Source organism: Pieris brassicae, chromosome 2 (assembly GCF_905147105.1).
Source record: "Pieris brassicae chromosome 2, ilPieBrab1.1, whole genome shotgun sequence".
Classification (NCBI taxonomy): Eukaryota; Metazoa; Arthropoda; class Insecta; order Lepidoptera; family Pieridae; genus Pieris; species Pieris brassicae.
The window spans coordinates 9,282,179-9,304,215 of NC_059666.1; the positions used below are offsets into that span (position 1 = coordinate 9,282,179).

General features: G+C 33.6%; 2 protein-coding genes and 1 pseudogene across 3 annotated transcripts; all 3 read left to right on the forward strand.

Annotated features, from left to right (window-relative positions):
- Nucleotides 1–10: 10 nt before the first annotated feature.
- Nucleotides 11–5,644, forward strand: LOC123720157 (luciferin sulfotransferase-like). Of its 2 annotated transcripts, none has more exons than XM_045676673.1 (7): nt 11–132; nt 1,105–1,239; nt 3,309–3,408; nt 3,780–4,099; nt 4,647–4,741; nt 4,957–5,137; nt 5,532–5,644. In XM_045676673.1, the coding sequence occupies exons 1-7, from the start codon at nt 63–65 to the stop codon at nt 5,642–5,644; spliced, it is 1,014 nt and encodes a 337-aa protein (XP_045532629.1). In that variant the 5' UTR covers nt 11–62. The 2 variants fall into 2 exon arrangements, with proteins under 2 accessions (XP_045532629.1, XP_045532630.1); XM_045676674.1 differs by lacking the exon at nt 11–132 and adding an exon at nt 751–791.
- Nucleotides 5,645–9,230: 3,586 nt separating this feature from the next.
- LOC123720133 (luciferin sulfotransferase-like) lies at nt 9,231–12,256 on the forward strand. The gene is made up of 6 exons (XM_045676632.1): nt 9,231–9,342; nt 9,703–9,802; nt 10,412–10,731; nt 11,305–11,399; nt 11,594–11,774; nt 12,070–12,256. The coding sequence occupies exons 1-6, from the start codon at nt 9,294–9,296 to the stop codon at nt 12,180–12,182; spliced, it is 858 nt and encodes a 285-aa protein (XP_045532588.1). The 5' UTR covers nt 9,231–9,293; the 3' UTR covers nt 12,183–12,256.
- Nucleotides 12,257–12,903: 647 nt separating this feature from the next.
- On the forward strand, nt 12,904–19,058 carry LOC123720743 (annotated as a pseudogene).
- The last annotated feature ends 2,979 nt before the right edge of the window (nt 19,059–22,037 follow it).

The window sequence follows — 22,037 nt, forward strand, 5'->3', positions numbered from 1 at the left end:
TAATTTTCAGTTCAGTTCAATCGGCGACGTAGATATAATCAACGGAAAAAAATTATTCTAAAATGGAATATCCATTGGAAATTAGGGATGTGGAACCAGAAACGAATAAAGCAATGATGAAACTTTTTATAGGTAAGACATTTTAGACTGGCTTGTATTAGTTGTGCGATTTTATTTGGCTGTATTTTTTTAACATTTTTACGTTTAACTAAATGTAGGTAAACTCAGGGCTGATAAGTATTGCTGGCGTTTTTCATGAAGAATTTGTATGAAAAACATATAAAAGACTTTCCATATAAATTCGCGTCGTAGGAATGCGACCTACCAGTTAATTTATTAAAATTCACCATATCATATATAATGCTTTATCTACAGTTAATGTTACAAGTTATCTATTCTAAAATTAATGAACATTTTGTTGACATAAATGTCACAAAAAATAAAAATATAATAAAAATTACACTTTCAATTTTTGTAGTATTTTTGCTTGACAATGCGGATAGGCACTTAATTAAACAGCCCAATACCGAATATATCAAAGTTTAGATAATTGGTTTATTTTGCTAGATTCGCAATTCGAATGAGAGATGCAACAAAATTATGCATTAACATTGAATTATTTAAAAAAAAATATTGGTCTTTGTACGTTTTTATTTTCTTTTTTGTAGCTATATCTTATCGACTCAATAATATTAAGCCAAGGTTTCCTTAGTTTTATAAGCGTGGCTATTTCCAAAAAAGTCGGAGTCACGCCCCGAGAGTATAGCCAGACATAGGCACTCTCTTCAACGGTTAGATTAAATTCATTCGTTTCTTTGATATTATTTATTTTGCATATATTCTATTGTTGTAAGCAAGTAGTTTAATATAACGTAAAAATAAAATCCTCTATTATTTAAAGCTTGACTGGATGACCCAGTAACCGTACAATAAGTTCTTTTTTTCAAGTTTTTCAAAACCTTAAACTTATGGTTACTCGATTAACCTCCTTAATCCCTCTAAGACACGTATTTTATTCGATGGTTATAAGACTATAAACGCATTAAACAAGAAGAATATTAAAGTGTATGTTATGTTTAGTTAAATCCCAGGAATAATTTTCAGGAGAACTAGGCGGTTTCATTCGTGTAGGACCTAAGGGATATGTTCTCACTCAAGGGTTCAGAGATATGGCAGCAGAGATCTACAATATGGAAGTCCGACCAAGTGATGTGTATGTTGTTACCTATGCAAGATCAGGTAATACTATGATATTTTTATATAAATGTATCGCTTCATTTCCACTTTAGATTGCGTATACTAATAATTTAATGAATTAATGTGCTTCAAACGTACGACCCTCACGTTGTAAATGATTTATCGTGACGTTATGGTTGTAATGTATCTTTACAAGAAAATGGATATTGGTATTCATACTGCAATGCTTGCTAAAATCTCTATCCAGTGCAGTAAACGTTTGACTAGATACAAATATTCAAAGTCAAAGTCAAAAATCATTTATTCATATAGGTAACACAACGTACACTTATGAACGTCAAAAAATACATGAAATGCTCTCATTTTACATTTACTACCAGTTCGCAAGTCAAGGGCTTAGTGCGGGTAAGAAGAACTGGCAAGAACCTTTCCGCCATTCTTTTTAATCGCCAAGTATTGAGTCATACAAATTGTTTGAACTGGAGCAAATCAATCCCAAGGATTAGGATCATTTAAGTATTCGTCAAATTTATAAAAAAAAACTTTATTGAATTAATCTACGTTTAACGAGGGCTTTGAATTTATTAGTGATAACTCTCTAATTTCCCTTGGCGGTTTGTTGTAAAAACGAATATAATTTCCATATAAGGAGTGGTTTATCTTACTGCCTGGTTAGTCGTACACTTAAATTAGTTCTATTTCGCGTATTATACTGGTGAAAGTCACCATTTGTTTTAAAATCGTTTATATTTTTTTGTACATAGGGGAAGCTCGGGCAAGAAGAATAACTGTTTTTTCTATAAATCTATAATACTCACTCACTATAATAATCACTTTGGCATTTTTTTTAAAAAGTATCATGTGCGACCACTTATGCCATGACAGTTTAACCAAATCTATATGCTATTAGAAATCTTGCTGTGTTAATTTATATGCTATGATTATTATTTTTTAATCTTTGATAATAATAATATATTTACGGTGCATATGCGCGGATGCTTGGCAATCACATGGAACTGCTTCAATACTCCCCTTGTGAGTTGTGTGCTAAGATATTGCGGGTCTGGTTACCGCTGTGCCTTCTTAAGTTCTCAGAATTTTCACATGTACACGAATGATGATCTTCATAATATAAATAATACTATAGCCAACTGGAGTAAAGACTTTGGTCTTAACATTAATTCTGCCAAGCGTCAAGTAATTATCATCGGACTTTATTTCAAGGGTCAAATGGGCTCAGCTCCCTGGCGTTTACCTTGACGGAGTGACCTTGACTCTCAATAAGACTGTTAAAAACCTTGGGGTCTTCTTCGACGACTTCGGTCGTCATCACGCAAAGGAAATCAGCCGTAAACTTGACGCCGCTTCTTATGCTCTAAGACGTCCTTCTAATTTCCTTCCTACCCGCACTAAAACCATGTTAGCGCAATCTCTTCTGCTTCCTATTCTGGATTATGCGGACTCATGCACCTCTGATATGAATAAAGAGTTAATTGACATGATGGATCGCCTGCATACGTTTCATATTTGGGCATCGGAAATATGACCATGTGTCTAAATTTCGTAGGCAGGCTGGGGTGGATACCAATTCTACTCAGACGTCACGCTCATCTTAAAACTCTTCTGTAGAAACACTTCTTAACCTTATCCTATCCTAATCAATCGTGACTTGTGTAATTCTTGTGTTTCTTTGTCTTTTGTATTCCATTTGCATCGCTTTTTGCTGTTCATGAATCTGTATGATTAGCTTTTTATTTTTGGTTTGTTATTAAGATTTGTTTTTTGTATTACTTTAGATTAAGGATTTAGGAAGATTTTATAAAATATTTGGTTCTGCACTTCTTGCACTCATAATTTTTCTTTTTTAGTTTTTCTCTTACTAGGGTTGCCTGCAAGAGATCGCTTATTAGCGATAAAGCCGCCCGTTGCATACCTTGTAATTTTTATTTATTGTGTTATTTGTGTTTATTTTATTTTTGCAACGAAGTGTGAATAAATAAATCCTATCCTTATCCGTATCCTTTCTATAACATATATTTATAACAATCTGTTTGTCTTCTTCAGATCATGTGTGATGTTTGAGAGCAAATATAAAATAAAATAAATTACAGGAACCACGTGGACTCAAGAGTTAGTGTGGTTGGTTGCTAATAACTTGGATTACGAAACGGCAAAATCGGTTTTGCTAACAGACAGATTCCCATTTATAGAGTAAGTTTTTTTTAAAAATATTCTGACGCTTTATAAGTTTCTTAATTATATTAACTCAATATCAGATTATACCTTCTAATAAGAATAATTTAGAATTACACGCGTAGAATATCAGAAATGTTTACGTGGTAGGTAGGTAGGTAGGTAATGTTTATTGGGTTACAGTAGTTTAATTATAAATAAAAACTACCTATAATCGTTCATATTTTAAAAGGAACAGATTCGATACAGAAATCCTTAACATCCTTTTCAGATAAAATAATTGGCTTGGATTTTTTTGGATTGGATTCTTTCGTTGAATTGTTTAATTAGGAATTGTATTGAACATACGTAATAATTCTTAATCCTCTAAAGATATTATTATTTCACAGGAGCACTATGATGTTTCACCCAAAGCTTGTAGCTGAACTTGAAGAAAATCTCAAAAGCGACGAGGTAAAACTGAAGCAATTGAGTGCATTTTCTCAATCCATTGTACGGAAAGTGGCGAGTACACCTTCCCCAAGGTTCATTAAGACTCATCTACCACTGTCGCTGCTGTCACCGAAAGTGTTGGATGCAAAAGTGGTGTACGTAGCAAGAGACCCACGCGATGCAGCCGTTTCCTTCTATTATTTATGCCGGTCCTCAAGAAATATGGGCTTTGATGGAGACTTCAAAACATTTTGGCATTACTTTACTAATGACTTACGTGAGTATTCTTTTTCAAGTGAATTTTTATTGTAGATAGCACTACCTATATAATCTTTAAAGTGTAAATGTGATGTATCTTAATATTATATAACATCTTATTCACTCATCATAAACATAATGCCACCAAACCATACTTTACCGAGAATCTAGCCCAGGTTGTATAAGAGTCCACAATTCCGTATAAATTTCTCTTAAAATTAGTTAAATTATACAGTAATAATAAAAAAATATAATCATAAATATAGTAATAATAAAAAAAGTATAAATAGAAAATAAATTTAAAAAGTTTGGTCTCTTGGTGGCAGTGTACCTTTAATGATGCCAGCGTTTTCTTGCGATTGCGATATAAGAGAGGAAAGCACCAGCTCCACCAGGTTACTGGTATTATCTAGCAGGTGCCCACTTAAACGTTTAATTAACGCCTGTGTACCAGAACCCCACGGTCATATAGTCTACTTTTGTGCTTTTGCCAATTTTTTATTATTATTATTATTACTATGTTGGTTAAGAATATTGTATAAAATATATTGACTGTATTATTATAGATTATTGGACGCCATTCTTCGAACATCTAAAAGAAGCATGGGAGAAACGGCATGATCCAAATTTGTTGTTTTTGTTCTATGAAGACTTAAAGAAGGTATATTTGCAAAGCAAATCACTATAATTGAAATGAAAATGAAAAAATCCCTTTCGAGTTATCGTTGTACAGTACGTCCATTTACACAAGAATGTATGACGAAATTGTTCCCGACCTAATTTCTATTTTTTATCGTAACTAATTTAGTTCTAAAATAATTATTACAAATGTTTTTTTTTACAATTATGACTTTACCACACATACTATTTAACCAGGATCTCAGTCACGAAGTGCGCAAAGTGTGCAAGTTTTTGGATAAACAATACACGGACGACCAAATAGCAGTTCTGTGTGACCATCTCGATATTAAGAACTTCAAGTACAATACATCTGTGAACAATAACATTATGAAGGAACTCGGTTTGATGTATCCCAAAGACGAGTTTATAAGAAAAGGTAAACTATGTTAACACTTAGGGATTGTAGATAGTCTCTCGCTCTTAATAGTGGGCTCGTTTAGTATATATTTTATTAATAAAGCCGAGGAGTATTTTCGGTCCAAAGATACTTTAGTTCTCAAAGAATTACAATCACTTAGTGAGAAAATTCTAGTAGGTTAGTTATGAATTTATTTTGCTGGCCGCTAGTTGAAAGGTGATGTTTAGTAAAGAGACTAGCTTCTTAATGGACCGGCTAAATATGCTAGTTGGCTGCGACATAGATATCGTATTAGACGTAAATATAATGAAAAATAGCCTTGTTTATTTACAATTTATAAAACGTTCTCACAATTTATATAGGCATCGGTTGACACATTACAATTGTTGCTAATTAAAAAACAATTCATCAGGCAAGTCAGGCGGTTGGCGCGATTACTTTGACGAGGAGATGATAGCACAAGCAGACAAGTGGATGAAAGAAAATCTTCGCGATACTGATCTACGTTTTCCGCATTTGCAGTAGATCTTTTTTAGTAAATTTTTAGTGAGTTACCTTAGGAATGAGAGTCAATACTGCTTTATACATCACAATTACGATTCACTAATAATGATAATATGGAAACACACAAGATGTAACATGTTGTGCTATTTGTTAGTAGATAAATTGTAAACATATTATTAGTTAATAAATTTAAAAATAACAAGCTCGTTTCATTATAACAAGCTCGTTTCATTATAACAAGGTATTGAAAATGTTTTGATGTTATTACTCAAAAGTTGCGAAATTGCTTTCGAAGAAAGCTTACAGAAAGGCTCGCATTTTGATATTAGGGAATTATATATTTGTGGTTTTTATATAGAACTAATGATGTCTCGCGTCAGTCCGTCCTGAGATTCATACAAACAATAATAATAATAATACGCCTTATTGACATACAGTATAGAAAACTTGATTTTAACTGCTCTAGGATGCGGGAGAAGGCCTTTTCACCCTGTTTTATTTTTTGGCATCATACATTTTTTTTCCAGCTACTTAGGAGGTTTAATGTCAATTTTGTAAATAACTTCATTGTATTTTATTTCAGTTTTATGTAATTCTTAGTTAGAATTCGTCCGTGTATGGGATGTAAATAAATAAGTAAAACTGCCCAGCCTCCAGAAAAATAGGCAAACGAAACATTATGCAAATTGCAATTTCCTATATGTGACTGACCCTCTCCTGAAACGGTTAGAAATCACATTTCGCTTACTGAAAACTTCTGTAACTCCTAAAAATCAAGAAAACATTGCAGTCAACCCGTCTTCGTAACAGTATTAACAAGGTCTACTATCGTTAAGGCAGCGTTCGTAAGAAACGTTTGTTTCCTATTTGAAATTCCGACCTCAATAAAAAAGTATTTTCATTAAGTTTGTTATTCATAAATAATCTAATCTCTTGAAGCCAAGTCAGTAAAATAAATTTCAAAATCTAGTGTAATTAATTTACTATCAAGAGATCTCTCCAAACTCGCTTATAAACTTTAGATTCTTATAATATTTGCAGATAAAGTTGTCGTAAAAACACAATGATTGTCGCAATGACAACGCAAATTTTTGTACAACTGTGTTGTTTTTAGGAGATCCTTGCACACATAATGCATAAATGTACGAATTGTATATAAAGATTTAGATTCAGCCAAACCTTAAAATGTAATATGAAGAAATAATTCATTCTTAAGATCATTATGTAGATTTAAAATAAAATAAAAATTCTGTAATTTGAGTAAAATTTATCCAATTCCAGCAAACAAATAATATCGCACATATGTTAGTGGGCTGTTTATAGATACACAGATACTAAATGTAAACAAATATTTATCTATTTGTATTTTTTTAATATTTATTTACAGCTTGTCCCGCTACCTTTTTATATCGTCCTCCCATATTATCGTGCCACTCCGTTACGATTATGTTCCCGTATTGCTTCTTTCCATCGAATGACCCGTCCAAATCTATTTTAATTTTCGGTGTGTGGTGTACCTATGCCTGTTGAAATTTTGTTTCTATTTTAATATCGCTTAATTTTTTATCTCTCCTTCTAACTCCTGTTGTCCTTGTTTCGATGTTATCCAGTTCTCACACCCGTTCAACAAACAAAATATACAGACAACCGAACAAACATTTTTTAAATAGTTTTAACAGCCTGTAAAAGATAATCAATACATAAATAATAACCTGCTGTATAAAAGGTTTACAAAATAATATCGTACGATAGATAATTCGGCAGTTGGGGCAGAGTTCTTGTAGCAGCATTACTGAATTTGACAAAATGGCCAACAAGCCGTATCGTTTCGAAGTTCGTGATTTGGAACCCCATGAAGCGGAGAAAATGAAACTATTCTCCGGTAAGTAATAAATAGTCCTTCCTTCAGACCTTTTAAGGCTTCAAATTTCCGTATCTATTTCGTGACCATTTATTTTGCTTAATAAATAAGCAAGCAAGACGATCAACCTTCTGTGCCTGACACACCCCGTCCACTTTAATGGGTCTAAATAATGGAGGTTTCCTCACGATGTATTACTATTCGTATTCCTGTATACGACGACATATGTATAATATAATAACTAAAGCACAAGTACAGCTTCAAACATTCTTAATATGTAGAACTAAAATATGACAAATACATTTTTTCAAACTGCTTCTTAATGCTGGGTTTCGGTAAATTCGATGGTGTTAAAAAATGAATGGAACAATAGGGAACAACATTTTTCATTATTAATTTCTTAATAAGTATCGTTAAAGCATAATAATTTATTTACGGTAACTATAATAAACGCCCAAGTAGAATAATAGGGATTTAATGTGTTCCGAACCGTGCAAGAGGTACTTGCGTAAGGAAACTGGGATCCATGCCATTTCCTAATGGATAAAGTAGGCGTCCATACTTCACTTTGACATGGCTAAACAACATCCCAACCCGTATTATTTCCCCATTCCGGCAAAAAAGGCAAGTTGGAAGCCTCTACAGTATTAACGGAGGTGGTTCACTTCGTACTCCAGTCAGCCGATATCTCGCAGGACTAAAAAACCCGGGACCAAGTATAAGAATCAAATATTACATAAATTTGTCAGGCAACGCTACTTATTACTTCGTTTTTGCTTGAAACAATATTATTTTGGAATTACATCGCCGAAAGATGATCGATATCAAAAAAAATCTATACGTATGTAAAGGGTCTACACGATCGTAATTCGACGTTTATATCGCGTTAAGATAAATTATTGTTATTTTATTTTTGATATAACTAATCATAAATTGATTGATCGTATTTTTGTACGTAAAATTTATCGTAATCTTGATAACTCAATTTGTTTCAATCCCAAAACTCCGTCTCATATTTAAAATATTTTCCTTCTACATGTTACGCTCTTACAATAGATGTTTCTTGAAAATTCTATCCCACAGCTCATCCTTCATAGGCAATAGGATCTCCGACTCCATACGATTGGCTACCTCCCTATCATCTTTTAAAACTCTTCTGCATAAACATTTCGTAACCATATCTTTTCCTGATCAATTGTGACTTTGCAATTCTTATATATCATTATCTTTTGTATTGCCATCCATGGATCCATGAGATTAGCTTTTGAATAAAAATTAGTATTTATTTTGTAATACTTTAGATTAAGGTTTTACGATTATTCATGATTATTGTTTTAATAGTTTTTCTCTTTAAAATCAGACAATTTACGTCAACTGTGGTTAACTGTGTCCGTTAACTAACAGTTGATCAAATTATCATCACGAAAATAATATATACTTTAAAGACAGATTTACTGTACGCAATATTTTTACCGTATCATATTTATTCTTCAATGTCAAATTATTATCACCAAAATTATCACATTCTGTAATCTGACTAAGGTCAGACATATTTTTTTTTCAAAATTCACTACAAAGTACATAAAGTGGCGCCAAATGCAAGTATATAGCGATGCCACAAAAAATATAAACATAGGAAGTATTTGCGATCCACTAACAAAAAATTTACTTAAATATAAAAAAGTCTGTGTCCTGAAATTCATAACAATTTTATATTTTTTAGGTGAAATGACAGGTTTTGTACGCATAGGACCAAAAGGCTATATCCTATCACATAGATTTTTGGAAATAGGGGCAGATATTTATAACATGGAAATACGACCGAGCGATGTATTTGTTGTTACATATGCACGATCAGGTAGGTGCCAATTTTTCCAGATTTAATTGCAACACTCATCTGTGGTATTAACTAATTATTTACGTTATTTAATATATCTCCATATTTCGAGCTATAATATTATCTTTTTAAATAGAACAGGGGCTCACCTGATGTTGTGCCACCCATGGATACTTTTAATGCCGAATGCGTCGCGAGTGTATTGCCCGCCTTCTATCCAGAGCCATATTAGCGCTAAGTGGGATTCACCTATCTCAAATCCAATATAACTTTACTTACCGCAAAGTATTGCCTCTAAATATTACCTACCTCAAAACAGTTCGTATACACATAAACCAAAGACAATATTACTACTTATATATTCATTCACTAAACTTTTAGGTACCACGTGGACTCAAGAGTTGGTATGGCTAGTTGCGAACGATTTGGACTACGATACAGCAAAATCAGTTTATTTAACGGAAAGGTTTCCGTTTCTGGAGTAAGTATTTTATAAGAAATAATAATGGAAGTAATTGAAATAAAAATGAAATAGCTGACCATGTCAGTCACAATTTGTCACTTGAAAAGGTACTATTGCAAAAAAATATTTTCATTACGATTTATTCTCTGTCTTTTATTAGATAATTCAATCTAACATTTGAATTGAAAAAAAACTAAACAAGCAACCTAAATGGTTTCGAATAGTGTAATCTGTCCGTCTCAATACAAACAACCAACAAAATGCGACCGACACAGCAAAATATTCTTATTAATACTTAAAATTAGAGGACCCAAGGTGTTTACTATATCATCCACTGAATTCGATAAAACAAACCATTCTATACTTCCACTTCACACTTTGAAATCAATTTTCCGTTAGTTTTATAATTTATAATTCAATGTATTTTTTTCTCATCATGTTTGTTATGATTGCCTATAACTGCTTGTCACATTTAATCTTGTATTTAATTTTTCTTAATTACCAATGAATGAGTGTGGCGAGAATTGGCAAGCATTTGTTAATAAAGAAATTTTGGATTGGCATAATTTTTTTGTCTCCACGTGTATAATAATTAGGATTAGTTACGTGACTTATTAAATTTTATAGATTCTCGATGATGGTCCATCCGACAATGATACAGCGTTACCTAGAAAATAGTCATGGAGATGAGAAAAAGCAGAAGGAAATTAAAATCATAACGTCGCATGTCGTGAAACAAGTGGAGGAGGCGCCTTCCCCTCGTTTTATTAAAACACATCTCCCGCTCTCCCTGTTGTCACCAAAGTTGCTTGACGCTAAAGTAGTGTACGTAGCAAGAGACCCGAAAGATGTCGCTGTCTCATTCTACCATTTATGCAGTTCAATGACATTCATGGGATGGACGGGTGACTTCAAACAATTTTGGGAATTGTTCATTAGCGATTTACGTAAGTTGTATATTTTTTTCAGATAATTTCGTAATCCTCTGAGAACTATTTTGGCCATTTTCATATTCTATTCAATTAGTGAGGCTATTACCGATGTTACGTTACGAAGTTCATTTAAGATTTAGACAATCGATTATACACCGTCACATAAACGTACGTAGAACATATGGACGTGTCCATGACTCAGCCACATCGCTCGCTGTATCAGTGTTGGAAAATAATTTACCGTCACATTTTTGGGTTACGCATCGGGTTTTTCCGTTACCGTTATCATTTTCTTGTTCTTATCACGGTTGATTCGAAGAGATTAGAAATCATTAATAACATAAATATAACAATGGTATTGATAATTCTATTACAATTAATGAAATTCTGTTAAAATCTTAGTAGTAAAATGAACTAAAGTTATTATTTGTATTCATGTCTTTAATAATAAGCCTTTTGTTAAACTTTATCTAATTAAACTTTATTAAACCAATTTCTGTACAGTTGAATTTAATAGATCATTTTCCGAAACATAAGGTTATAAAGAAGTTTCACTTCTTACTTGTGAACACGCACTTTTTTTTTTAGAATATTGGTCACCGTTTTTTGAACATTTGAAGGAGGCTTGGGCGATGCGTCATCATCCAAATTTACTCTTCATATTCTATGAGGAATTACAAAAGGTATTTGATTATACAAAAATATTGTTACTAGAAAAAAAATCAGTTTTTAAATTACATTACAACTTGAAACTATGACTAAACACTTCTATGAACCAACATATTTTAATTAAGTATATATGAGATGTATAAACATTCTATATTTTGGTGATTGGTATTGCCATTTACTTATTTTTAGCATACTATTACGTTTTCAGGACTTACCAGGGGTGATAAAACGTGTATCTGCTTTCATGGGAAAAAACTACAATGACGTGGAAGTGGCAACACTCTGTGAACACCTGAACGTTAAGAACTTTAAGAAAAACCCTTCTATCAACAACGAACAGTTCAAAGAACTTGGCCTAACGACACCTGACTTGGAATTCATCAGAAAGGGTTCGTAAATGACATTTACTCATCTGTTCTAAAAGAAAATTATATATGTTGCCCAGGATTTTAGGATGGATATGATAAAAAAAAGAAATCAATCTTCAGCTACGGTTTAGTTTCCCAACTTTTGAACTTTATATTATTGGCTTAGGGATAGTGTATGTATTTTTAAGAATAAAAAAAATAATTTACAGTGAAGACTACATTTTAAAAAATCTTATAAGTTTTATGATATCCCACTCCAGTAATGGTAGTTTAAGACTGAAATTGCTACGTTTCAATGACAATGAATGCATTACAGGCAAATCAGGCGGTTGGCGCGACTACTTCGACGAAGAGATGATAGCACGGACAGATAAATGGGTGGAAGAAAACTTGCGCGATACAGATCTCCGATTCCCAAGTGCAGAATAGTTCTACCTTTTTAATACTGTATATAACTTTTTAATTTACAAATTTAAATAAAATTTACTGAATATACTATTAAATATGCTTAAAGAATTTAAATTATGTATTATTACGTAAAAAAATGCCATAACCCACGTCATTACTTCCGCCAAAAGGCGAGAACTCCGTATGGAGTGGATTCTATGCTTTGGTAAGCATCGACCCAGAGTGAAGTTACGCCTTGTTGGGCACCTTCCTTCCATATGACCAAGAAACGTATTCATGCGTGATTCTTATGAATTCTCGGACAGAGCACAAGACGATGCTGTCTTAGGAGTCTTTGGAAAGAGAGGTAGGTTACAAACTTGAAAGTTAGATTATTTGGGTCTACAATGGATTAAAGTATGTCGACTCAATCGTTGGACATGATCCCAATAGGTTAGGTTAGGTTAGGTTACGGAACGATAAAATGATTTTCATGCAAAGCGCGGAGAACCGGTCCTACTGGAAATTTAGGAGTATGTCCAGCAGTGGACGTCAGGCTGAAATGGCAACCGATCTGAGACTACATTATAGTCTCGACTTTATATAAAAACATACATATATCAGAAAAAAATAGTATCTGTATTAGGTTTCGAGGCAAACAAACAAACCAACAATATTTCACAATACTGATTAGAATGCATGCGATATATTGTAGGCGTACTATATAAGGCATATAAAATAAATTAAGTCACATTACTTACGACAAATCACCAGTTTATTCAAACTTCTCGTAAAACACTACTGTTTTAGAATTTATTTAAAAAATGGCAAAGCCCTACCCTTTTGAAATTCGAAATTTAAAGCCTGATGAAGCAGAGAAAATGAAAGCATTTTCTGGTAAGTTTATCTCTGTTTTAACCTTAATTTATAAAAATTGGTCGCTGACGCAATAGGATCATTTTCTCAACAGATTAAAACGTATGTGTGTAAAATATAAAATGACTAAAATATGACATACCACTTCCATATAACATCATAAAAATAAACTCCTTTACAAAAATCGGACACCTAAGAAGAAACTTTAAGTTAATTTAATTTAATTGTCTGACGTAGTCTGTATATGTATAATCGTAAATAAATGCGAATTATGGCAATGTTTTAGTTAATTTTTGATGATTTGGCAAGAAGATTTTTTTTAATTAAATAAATTTACAAATGTAAAAACCTAATCTCCAGTATATTTTCTTGAACACATCACAGCTTAAAACCTTCTGGGCATGTTTTCCACAATGTTTTAATAACGTTTTGAGGAATACGGGAAATGAATGTCAGTCTGTGTCAATATTTATGGCCACGCCAAGCATCTATGCTTTTGTCTACAGTGTATCCTGGGTCAAATAGGACACTTCTAAGCGGTTTTCCGAGATAGAAATAAGCGGAGATAATCCTAACACCATCTTATTTTTTATAATAATTTTCACTTCGTCGTAGACTGTTTTTGGTCAATTATAATATTATGTGTCTTTTTTTTAATTTAACTCATATCGCAAATTGATTATTAACACATAATAACTCGACGTTAGTTTAAGTGTAACACGGTACGTGGTAGTTGGTCGTAGGGACTGGCGTGCGACGCCATTTTGCCTTAACACTTTTGGCAGGATCTTAAAATTATGAATGTTGAATTTGAATTTCTAAACGCAACACTTAACAGAAATTAAAATAACAATTAGTGTAGTACTATTAAAAAATCAAAAATGGTTTTTAGTATATTGGCAAGCACTTCGGAATGTGACCGTATTATTTTATTCATTGAAATGTTTCAATTTGTTTATATTTTCTACGCTTCACAATTGCATCGAGTTTCATGCAAACAATTCAATCAATTTTTAATACTGTAAAATTCTCAAACACGCTATACCTAATTGTAGATTTAATGTTAGGAGGCATAAATGTTCATTTCATAGGTCCAAATAAATGCTTTCGTATAAGGCTGGACCTTAAATTGTTCGGGTAATACGTTTTTCATTAACTAATTAATGCATTTTTATTTACTTGTCAGTCTCACATACAAACTTTTTTCTCGAATGCGGGGAAAATTATCGTACTTGATAAATTCTATCCAGATTAATGACTCACCAATACTTGGTGATACTTCTTGAACCTGGACAAAAAAAAACAATTATTAATAAAATTACAATTTTTTTTAATATTTCGTCGCTGGTTTCGGACAGAAAAATCTAACACAACCTTCACGCAGGAATTTTGACAACTGAAAACTTAGTTTAAAAATGATATAATCGAAAAGAACAAAATGAGTAACTTTAGAGACGCCGAAATGTACTCACGGAAGTTACAAAAGATATTTGTTTAAGGTGAAAAGACGGGTTTTATACGCATAGGACCAAAAGGGTATATTGTTCCAAGCCGATTTTTGGAAATAGCAGAAGACATATATAACATGGAAATACGACCGAGCGATGTATTTGTCAATACATATGCACGATCAGGTACCAAATCATTTACTGAATTTAAACTCCCGTATACGAGAGAATATAATATATATACTCAATTCACGAAAACTGGAGCATTGTCATATGTCATAATTCGAATAGATAACCAAATTTGATACCTCCTGAAACACGATTTATGTCTGTGCAAAGTCTATTATAATAAACACATTTTTAAAACTGAAGACCACTCAATGATATAAATTCCCTAAAGAATCTTCTCGCAATTCGAGTAGTGGCTGACTGCAATAGGCTTCCGGAAAGTGCACCCTCTTTGAACTCTTTTAAAAATGGGTTTGATAATTTCTCCAAATCTGCAAATATGGGCATCAGCTTATTAAGCTGCTAGTTTATCTACTATATAAGATTTAATTAATATTCTAGGAACCACGTGGACACAAGAGTTGGTTTGGCTCGTTGCGAACAATTTGGACTACGACACTGCAAAATCAATTTTACTAATGCAAAGATTTCCATTTTTGGAGTAAGTAATTTCTGAGTAACCATTTTTACTGGATGATCTTTTATGTCCTGAATTGGGACCCTGGTTTGCTTCTATTTTATTGTTCATCTTTCAGGTATACATTAACAATAAAGCTTCTTCAATAAAAATTCTCATGTTACATTCATTAACAACAATTTCATCAACTCAGCCTTACTTAGCATGTTAAAATAGTACGTTAAGTTCTGAGAAAAAGGAATTTGCGAACAATCTGAAAACTGCTGGTGTTCAAGCAAGATTTAACCTGCATACGGAACACAATAACACAAGGCAACTTCGTAGTGTCGGCTGGATTTACTAATTCTGGCTGTCTTCTCTGTCTGGTCAGCTGTACAGTAAGATATGGCGTGAATAATTTTCAGGCCTGCGCTTTTTTTGTCCGTTAATCAATGTATATGATTTTATCAGTCCTTCTCGTTGGCGTCCACGCGATCCTTTCCCGGTGTAGCTAATCACGCTTAGCTTCGCTAGGTTCTCGTCGCCAATATACGAAATGATGCGTTGTCAGTATAATTAATATGGAGCTGGATACCGATCGAAGCATTAGTGCGTTTCACAGTATTCTTAACATCCACCTCCAGCACATTTCAAAATCATTAATCCTTTGCCTTTCCATCCTGCCATATGCCATCCACTGCTGCTTGCTTGCTACCTGCCAACTGAAAGCGAATGCGAAGTCCGAGAGAACTATGTCAACCATTTGTTCATTATTTTCAGTAAAGTTGTGTTTAGTCTGTAATGAAAATTACCTAGTAGAACAGTATAATAAGTTTTTTTTTTCATTAATGTGAGTGGAGTGGACTTGATATGACTCGATAGAAATATCGTAATGTCAGATGCACCTTTATAGGAGTTATAACATTATTTCGCAGATTTTCAACCATGTTCCACTCGGAAATGATACAGTATTATCTAGAACAGAGTAAAGGAGATGAGAAAAAGCAGAAGGAAATTAAAATGATGACGACGCACATCTTGGACCAACTGGCGATGGCGCCTTCTCCTCGTTTTATTAAAACACATCTCCCGCTCTCCATGTTGTCACCAAATATACTAAACACTAAAGTAGCAAGAGACCCGAGAGATGTCATTGTCTCATTCTACCTAATAAGCAGGTCAATGACGTTCGTAGGATGGACGGGTGACTTCAAATCATTTTGGGATTTGTTAATTAACGATTTACGTAAGTACAATATAAACTGTGTGAACTCTCTGTTGTCGATCCAGGACAGGCGTCAATAATATCCCTGGGGCCTCAACTCTAGCTCTAATTTCATCAACTTTAATCTACTTCTAAAAAAACAGAAAGAGGAAATCTCCTCTATCGAATGAATAATCATTCATTCGATTTTATTAGACATTGTTGGTTGGTTTTATAAAAACGGAACAGGGAGTTCTGCAATTAAGATATTTTTAGGAATATTCTACTTTAACTGTGGGCACCAAACATAAGCCTTTAAAGACGCCTTATAGTAACTATGGTTATGCTAGTAAAGTGCTGTACCACTCTTAATTCTTCAATACTAGAGTTATGCGTGGACTCAAGTCCACAAAGTACTTAATAGAAAATAAAATTGTGCTGCTTAAACGTCAATTTATATTGTAATAGGCTTGAAGAAAGTGATTAAACACATTATTTCAGTGCATTGGACGCCGTTCTTCGAACATCTGAAGGAGGCGTGGGAGAAACGTCATCATCCAAATTTGCTCTTCATGTTCTTTGAGGAACTAAAAAAGGTTGGAACAAAAATATTAAGACAATCTAAGAGTGCTTTGAATAACTTTCAAAATTTGACATCGACTCGGGCTTCATAAAATAATAATTACGAATATGATTAGTGAATATTATTATATAGTTCTAATAGATTTACTGCCAGGAGACGAACAAGGTGAGGCAAGTGCGACAATTATCACATTATTTATTTTACTAAGGAAGCAGGCTGCAAGAAAAGAGCCCTCTAGGAATGTATATGGTGTCACTTAAGATCAGTATGGTGAGCCCGTATGCCCCGTTACTTAAAAATCAACTTGTATAGATTTAGAAAAATCAAAATTAGGATTACGATGGATTTCTGAGTTTGAAAGAAATTATTATTATAAACTTATAATTAATTTACATAATTTTAAATTTTAATTTTTCCGACGTTTCGCGTGCTTTACAATGTGCGTGGTCACGGTAACCGTGTCAATACAATAGTTATATAATACAAATAGCTTTAATCCGGTTAAAAAATTGTTTTCTTTCAATTTGTAAAAGCTATGTTAACCAAAGTCAATACTTTCTGAGTCTGATTCATTCTGATGTATAATGTGGAATGTTGTCTCGCATTTGGTTTAAGGGTTTTCAAACAAATACTTGAGTGACTGAGTTGTTATGTAGCGACACCTACAGCTGCAGATTGGCTACAGATAATACGATGACTTCATACCCTCAATCCCACTAACAACACTTTTCCAACTGCTAAGGATATATTCAACTTCTCGGCCTTAGCCATTGGGCCGATCAGTTAGTGCTTAGATTGGTCGAGTATCCTCCCTTGGTGATCAATCCCACCAAGTACTGGACCCGAGCTCCCCTAGCTATTTCTAAAAGCGTATGGCTCGGTCTGTGGAGGATCCTTGCTGTGTCAAGTATCTTATGGGCGTGGAGAGGCGGAAGCAACCGCCGCATAGCAAGTCGGGAAGCGGACAAGGCTCTATGCCTATGACGATTGGCGGTGGTTGCCTTGGGGTCTTTGTATGCACAATTGCGAGTCCCACATAACCGTCCGTCACTAAGCAGTCGCGCCAAGGTAGCGTATGCGCAATGGATTTCCCTATAGGTTGGAGAAAAAGTACACCACCCTCCTTGTACAGTTAAGTCTTAAGCAGTATTGCGTTCGACTTATAGGAATAATAATAGTTGGCTATAAAACAGTAATTTCCATTGGTCACCTTTGTTGACATTATCTCTTCCTATTACCATCATGCATAGATTTAAAAATAATTACGTTTACAGGATTTACCGGCGATGATAAACCGTGTATCCGATTTCATGGGAAAGAAATACAGTGACGAGGAGGTGGCAACACTATGTGAACATCTCCATGTAAATAACTTTAAGAAAAACCCTTCTCTCAATATTGAAATATTTAAAGAACTCGGTCTCACAAAACCTTCGAATTCATCAGACGAGGTAATTCATAACATCTATAGTTATTGATAAAGAAAATTCAATCATTATAACAATCGACGTTTTTTAACACGTGACACATTTTTTATTTAATTTTATATTTTTTTATAATTTTACAGATGTATAAATCATGAAATCTTACATTAGAAAACTACCGTGGTTTGTATTCACGTAACCATAGCAGTCTTGTTTAGGAGCGCGTATAAATTGGTATTTCCTGGATCAATTCTTTACACGCAAAAAGGCCATTAGCTTTCTGTGTGTCACGCGTCGTCAATGGAACCTAAGTATGTAGCTCTCTTCAAGAGCTACCCAATTCTTAAAAGGCTGGCAACATACTCGCGAACACTCTGGCATTAAGGTCCATGGGCGGCACGTTTACCCCTGTTCTATAAAAAAATGTACTATCTAGAAAAATATTGATGGTCTCAAACCATTCTCAATGTGGCGTGTCTTGTTAGACAGTGCTTGCAGATACGTATTGTTATATAATTGACTTCAAAATCAAGACCGGATTATATGTCAAACATATCAATTAATTTTGATCGTATTGCAGGCAAAGCAGGCGGCTGGCGCGACTACTTCGACGAAGAGATGATAGCACGGACAGATAAATGGATGGAAGAAAACTTGCGGGATACAGATCTCCGATTCCCATGTGCAGAGTAGTTACAATTATTAGAAATTATATGATATTAGTATTTCTATAATAAATATGCTCTGATAAATCTTTAGAGGTCGTTATTCTGAAAGCATTATAACTTTTGGACCCCTAGAGGTATTTTATAAAGGAATCAGAAGTAGAACCGTATATAAGCACATTCATCCAGTTAATGGAAAGTCATTAAGTATAAAAAAACTCCGGAAAATATTACCACTATTCTTCTAAAAAATCCTCTATTGCCTTGAGTAAACTTAGCATTTGAATACTTCACATTCAAACATTTATAAAAGTAATATGATATTAACGAAGTTATATTTATTGCAAACATCAAAGCCATACTATTTTGAAAATCGAAATTTAGAAAAGAAAGCATTTTCTGGTAAGTAGTAAAAACATAATCGTCAAAGTTTCTAAGATATGATCGCTGTTAACCGCTCCTTAAAGCCTTGAATTTTATTTTATTACCACTTCCATAAGTCATATTCATCTGTAAAATTTGGCGGACAAACGACTGGCAGAATCCATATAATGACGTTCAGTATCGCGGTCATTTGGAAGGGAAGGCTAAATTAGCCTCTAAAAAGCGTGGAGTGCTCAGCAAGGCGAGATAGTACTTAATATAATATATAATAAATAAAAATACTTTAAATATGCCTTTTTATTGAAACCTTCGTTGAAGATTTCATTCATTGAACTTTATTATATAACAATTTTAAATGTATTGCCTATTTGACACTAACAGTGAATCTCCTTATTTTAACTCCTCTTATATCGTTTATTAAAACCTAAAGAACAATAAAGTATACAGTATTAACAATTTCTTAACCTACATAGTAATAATAAAAATAATAAAAAGAAAATTAAAACAAATTTAAAAATAATAATAATAATCTTTATTTCTTCTCTCACTCTTTGGTGTGTGTTTGTGTCTTGTGTGTGCGCGCGTGTGTGTGTGTGTGCGCGTGCGTGTGTGTGTATGTGTGGGTGAGTGGGTGTGTTACAGAGTAACAGTTATTAAATCTTCTGTTTCATCATAACTCAACGTCTTCAGCCAATTAGTAACCATTTTTTTACATTCATATTTCGATAGTGGGTAAATGTTAATTTTTTCATTTAATTTATTATACAGGTAACAGCCTAGGAAACCAAAGAATCTTTGCGAGAAAGAAGTTGTCCATCGTGTAATACGACAGCAAACTTTATGTTTAATCCGCTTGTTTATATTTAATTCGGGGTCGTAACTAGTTTTATAATGTTGTTTTAAAACTGTGTTGAGAATAAATAATTGACGAATTATTAACACATCGGCTAGGGCATAAAGCTCTTCAGTGGGAAAAAGAAACGGTAAGGAATGACTTACTTTTAACACTGCTCGTTGGGCTCTTTCAAGTTTTAGTAGATTGGTTTTGAAAGTACCTCCCCACACAGTGATACAATAGCTTAAAATTGACTGACATAAAGCCTGATATACTACTTTAACAATTCTATTGTCTGCTATAAGTCTTAAAGTTTTAAAGATGTAAATGAATTTACGAGTTCTGCATGAGAGAAGATCCACGTGAGAATTAAAACTCAAGTTACTATCGATAACTACACCCAAATACTTAACACTATAGGCAATGGAAATGCTTTTGCAATGGCAGAGTTGATTTGAAGAGCAAGTATGGGCTGTGATAGAAAAATAATCATGAATGTGAGACGGAACGTTTTTAATAGAGAAGGGCATAAATTTTGTTTTATCAACATTAAGCGTAAGGCCGTTGCCTCTCAACCATTCATTAACAAGGCCAAAACTAAACTGAGCAGAATTATACACCTCATTCCAATTATTGCCAGAGAAGACAAGGGCAGTGTCATCTGCAAAATATATTATCTTACCATTTGGCAACTGGAAGTTACATAACTCATTAATGAATGTTAGAAACAACGTTGGGCCAAGTACGCTTCCCTGGGGGACACCGTAAGTTATTGGCAAGTCATTACTTATAAAGTTTCTCAATTACTTTTGCAATCGTGGGTAGTTTAGATATTTGTCTATAATTATTGACACATCCTCTGTCACCACCCTTGAAAATCGGAACAATATCAGCCAGCTTAAGCTGATCCGGAAAAACGCCTGTGGAAAAAATCAAATTTACAATGAATGTCAATGGTGGGACTATTATTTGATGATACCGTTTTAATATAGCACCTGAAATATTATGCCGTCCAGTACATTTATCTTTTTTTAAGTTGAGAATACAGTTACGAACTTCATTTTCATCGGTACTATCCAAAACTAAGGATGATAGTGGATTGGCCATTGAGGATATACAACCCCTACCAGAGGAATATGCCTTTTCAGCCAGATCTTTACCAATAGAAACAAAGAATTTATTAATAAAATTGACCGATTCAGAGGGGTTATCAGGAGAAATAAGTTGCTCAGCAGGTCTGCAAAGTTTTGATGTATGCGTTAATTTTCTAATAGTGTCCCAGAGTCCTTTATTATTTGTGTTTGCCGCCGCTTTTAACTCTTTCGCCTCATATTCCCTTTTAAGTTTCTTAAGGAGCCAGTTGCAAAAATTTATGTACCTTTTGTAGGTTATTTTCTTAATTTCATTGTTCAGGTCTTTTTTATATATTTTATGAAGTTTATCTCGATTTCGTACACATCTTAGAAGACCAGAAGTCATCCAAGGCTTCTTTAGCCTCTTGCGATTAGGTACGGTGTGATTTTGAGTATTAGATTTTATTTTAGCATTAATCTCCGAGATAAGAAAAGAAGTAGCAACATTTGCATCTGAAACCCGATAGATCGGTTCAAAGCAAAGGTTTTTCATATCATTATCTAGGCCTACATAATCAATTTTATTATGGATGAAGTCTTTATTTTGTTTGTGAGATTGCTGAGATAGTATGAGAACTACGCTGTCATGATCAGTTACAGATGATTCAACTATATAACAAGCGGAAGAAAAAGTACTTTTCATAAAAGCGTGATCAAGGCACGTCTTGTTGTGAGTGGATATTGTATGTGCGGGTAACAGACCATGAGAAGCTAGTAGAT

Bases quoted from the DNA above. Each gene is read 5' to 3' on its own strand.
- LOC123720157 (XM_045676673.1), top strand. From the start codon at position 63: ATGGAATATCCATTGGAAATTAGGGATGTGGAACCAGAAACGAATAAA. The intron at 1,240-3,308 runs GTAATACTATGA...AATAAATTACAG, and splicing joins TGTTACCTATGCAAGATCAG to GAACCACGTGGACTCAAGAG. The intron at 5,138-5,531 runs GTAAACTATGTT...ACAATTCATCAG, and splicing joins AGACGAGTTTATAAGAAAAG to GCAAGTCAGGCGGTTGGCGC.
- LOC123720133 (XM_045676632.1), top strand. From the start codon at position 9,294: ATGGAAATACGACCGAGCGATGTATTTGTTGTTACATATGCACGATCA. The intron at 9,803-10,411 runs GTAAGTATTTTA...TAAATTTTATAG, and splicing joins GAAAGGTTTCCGTTTCTGGA to ATTCTCGATGATGGTCCATC. The intron at 11,775-12,069 runs GTTCGTAAATGA...AATGCATTACAG, and splicing joins CTTGGAATTCATCAGAAAGG to GCAAATCAGGCGGTTGGCGC.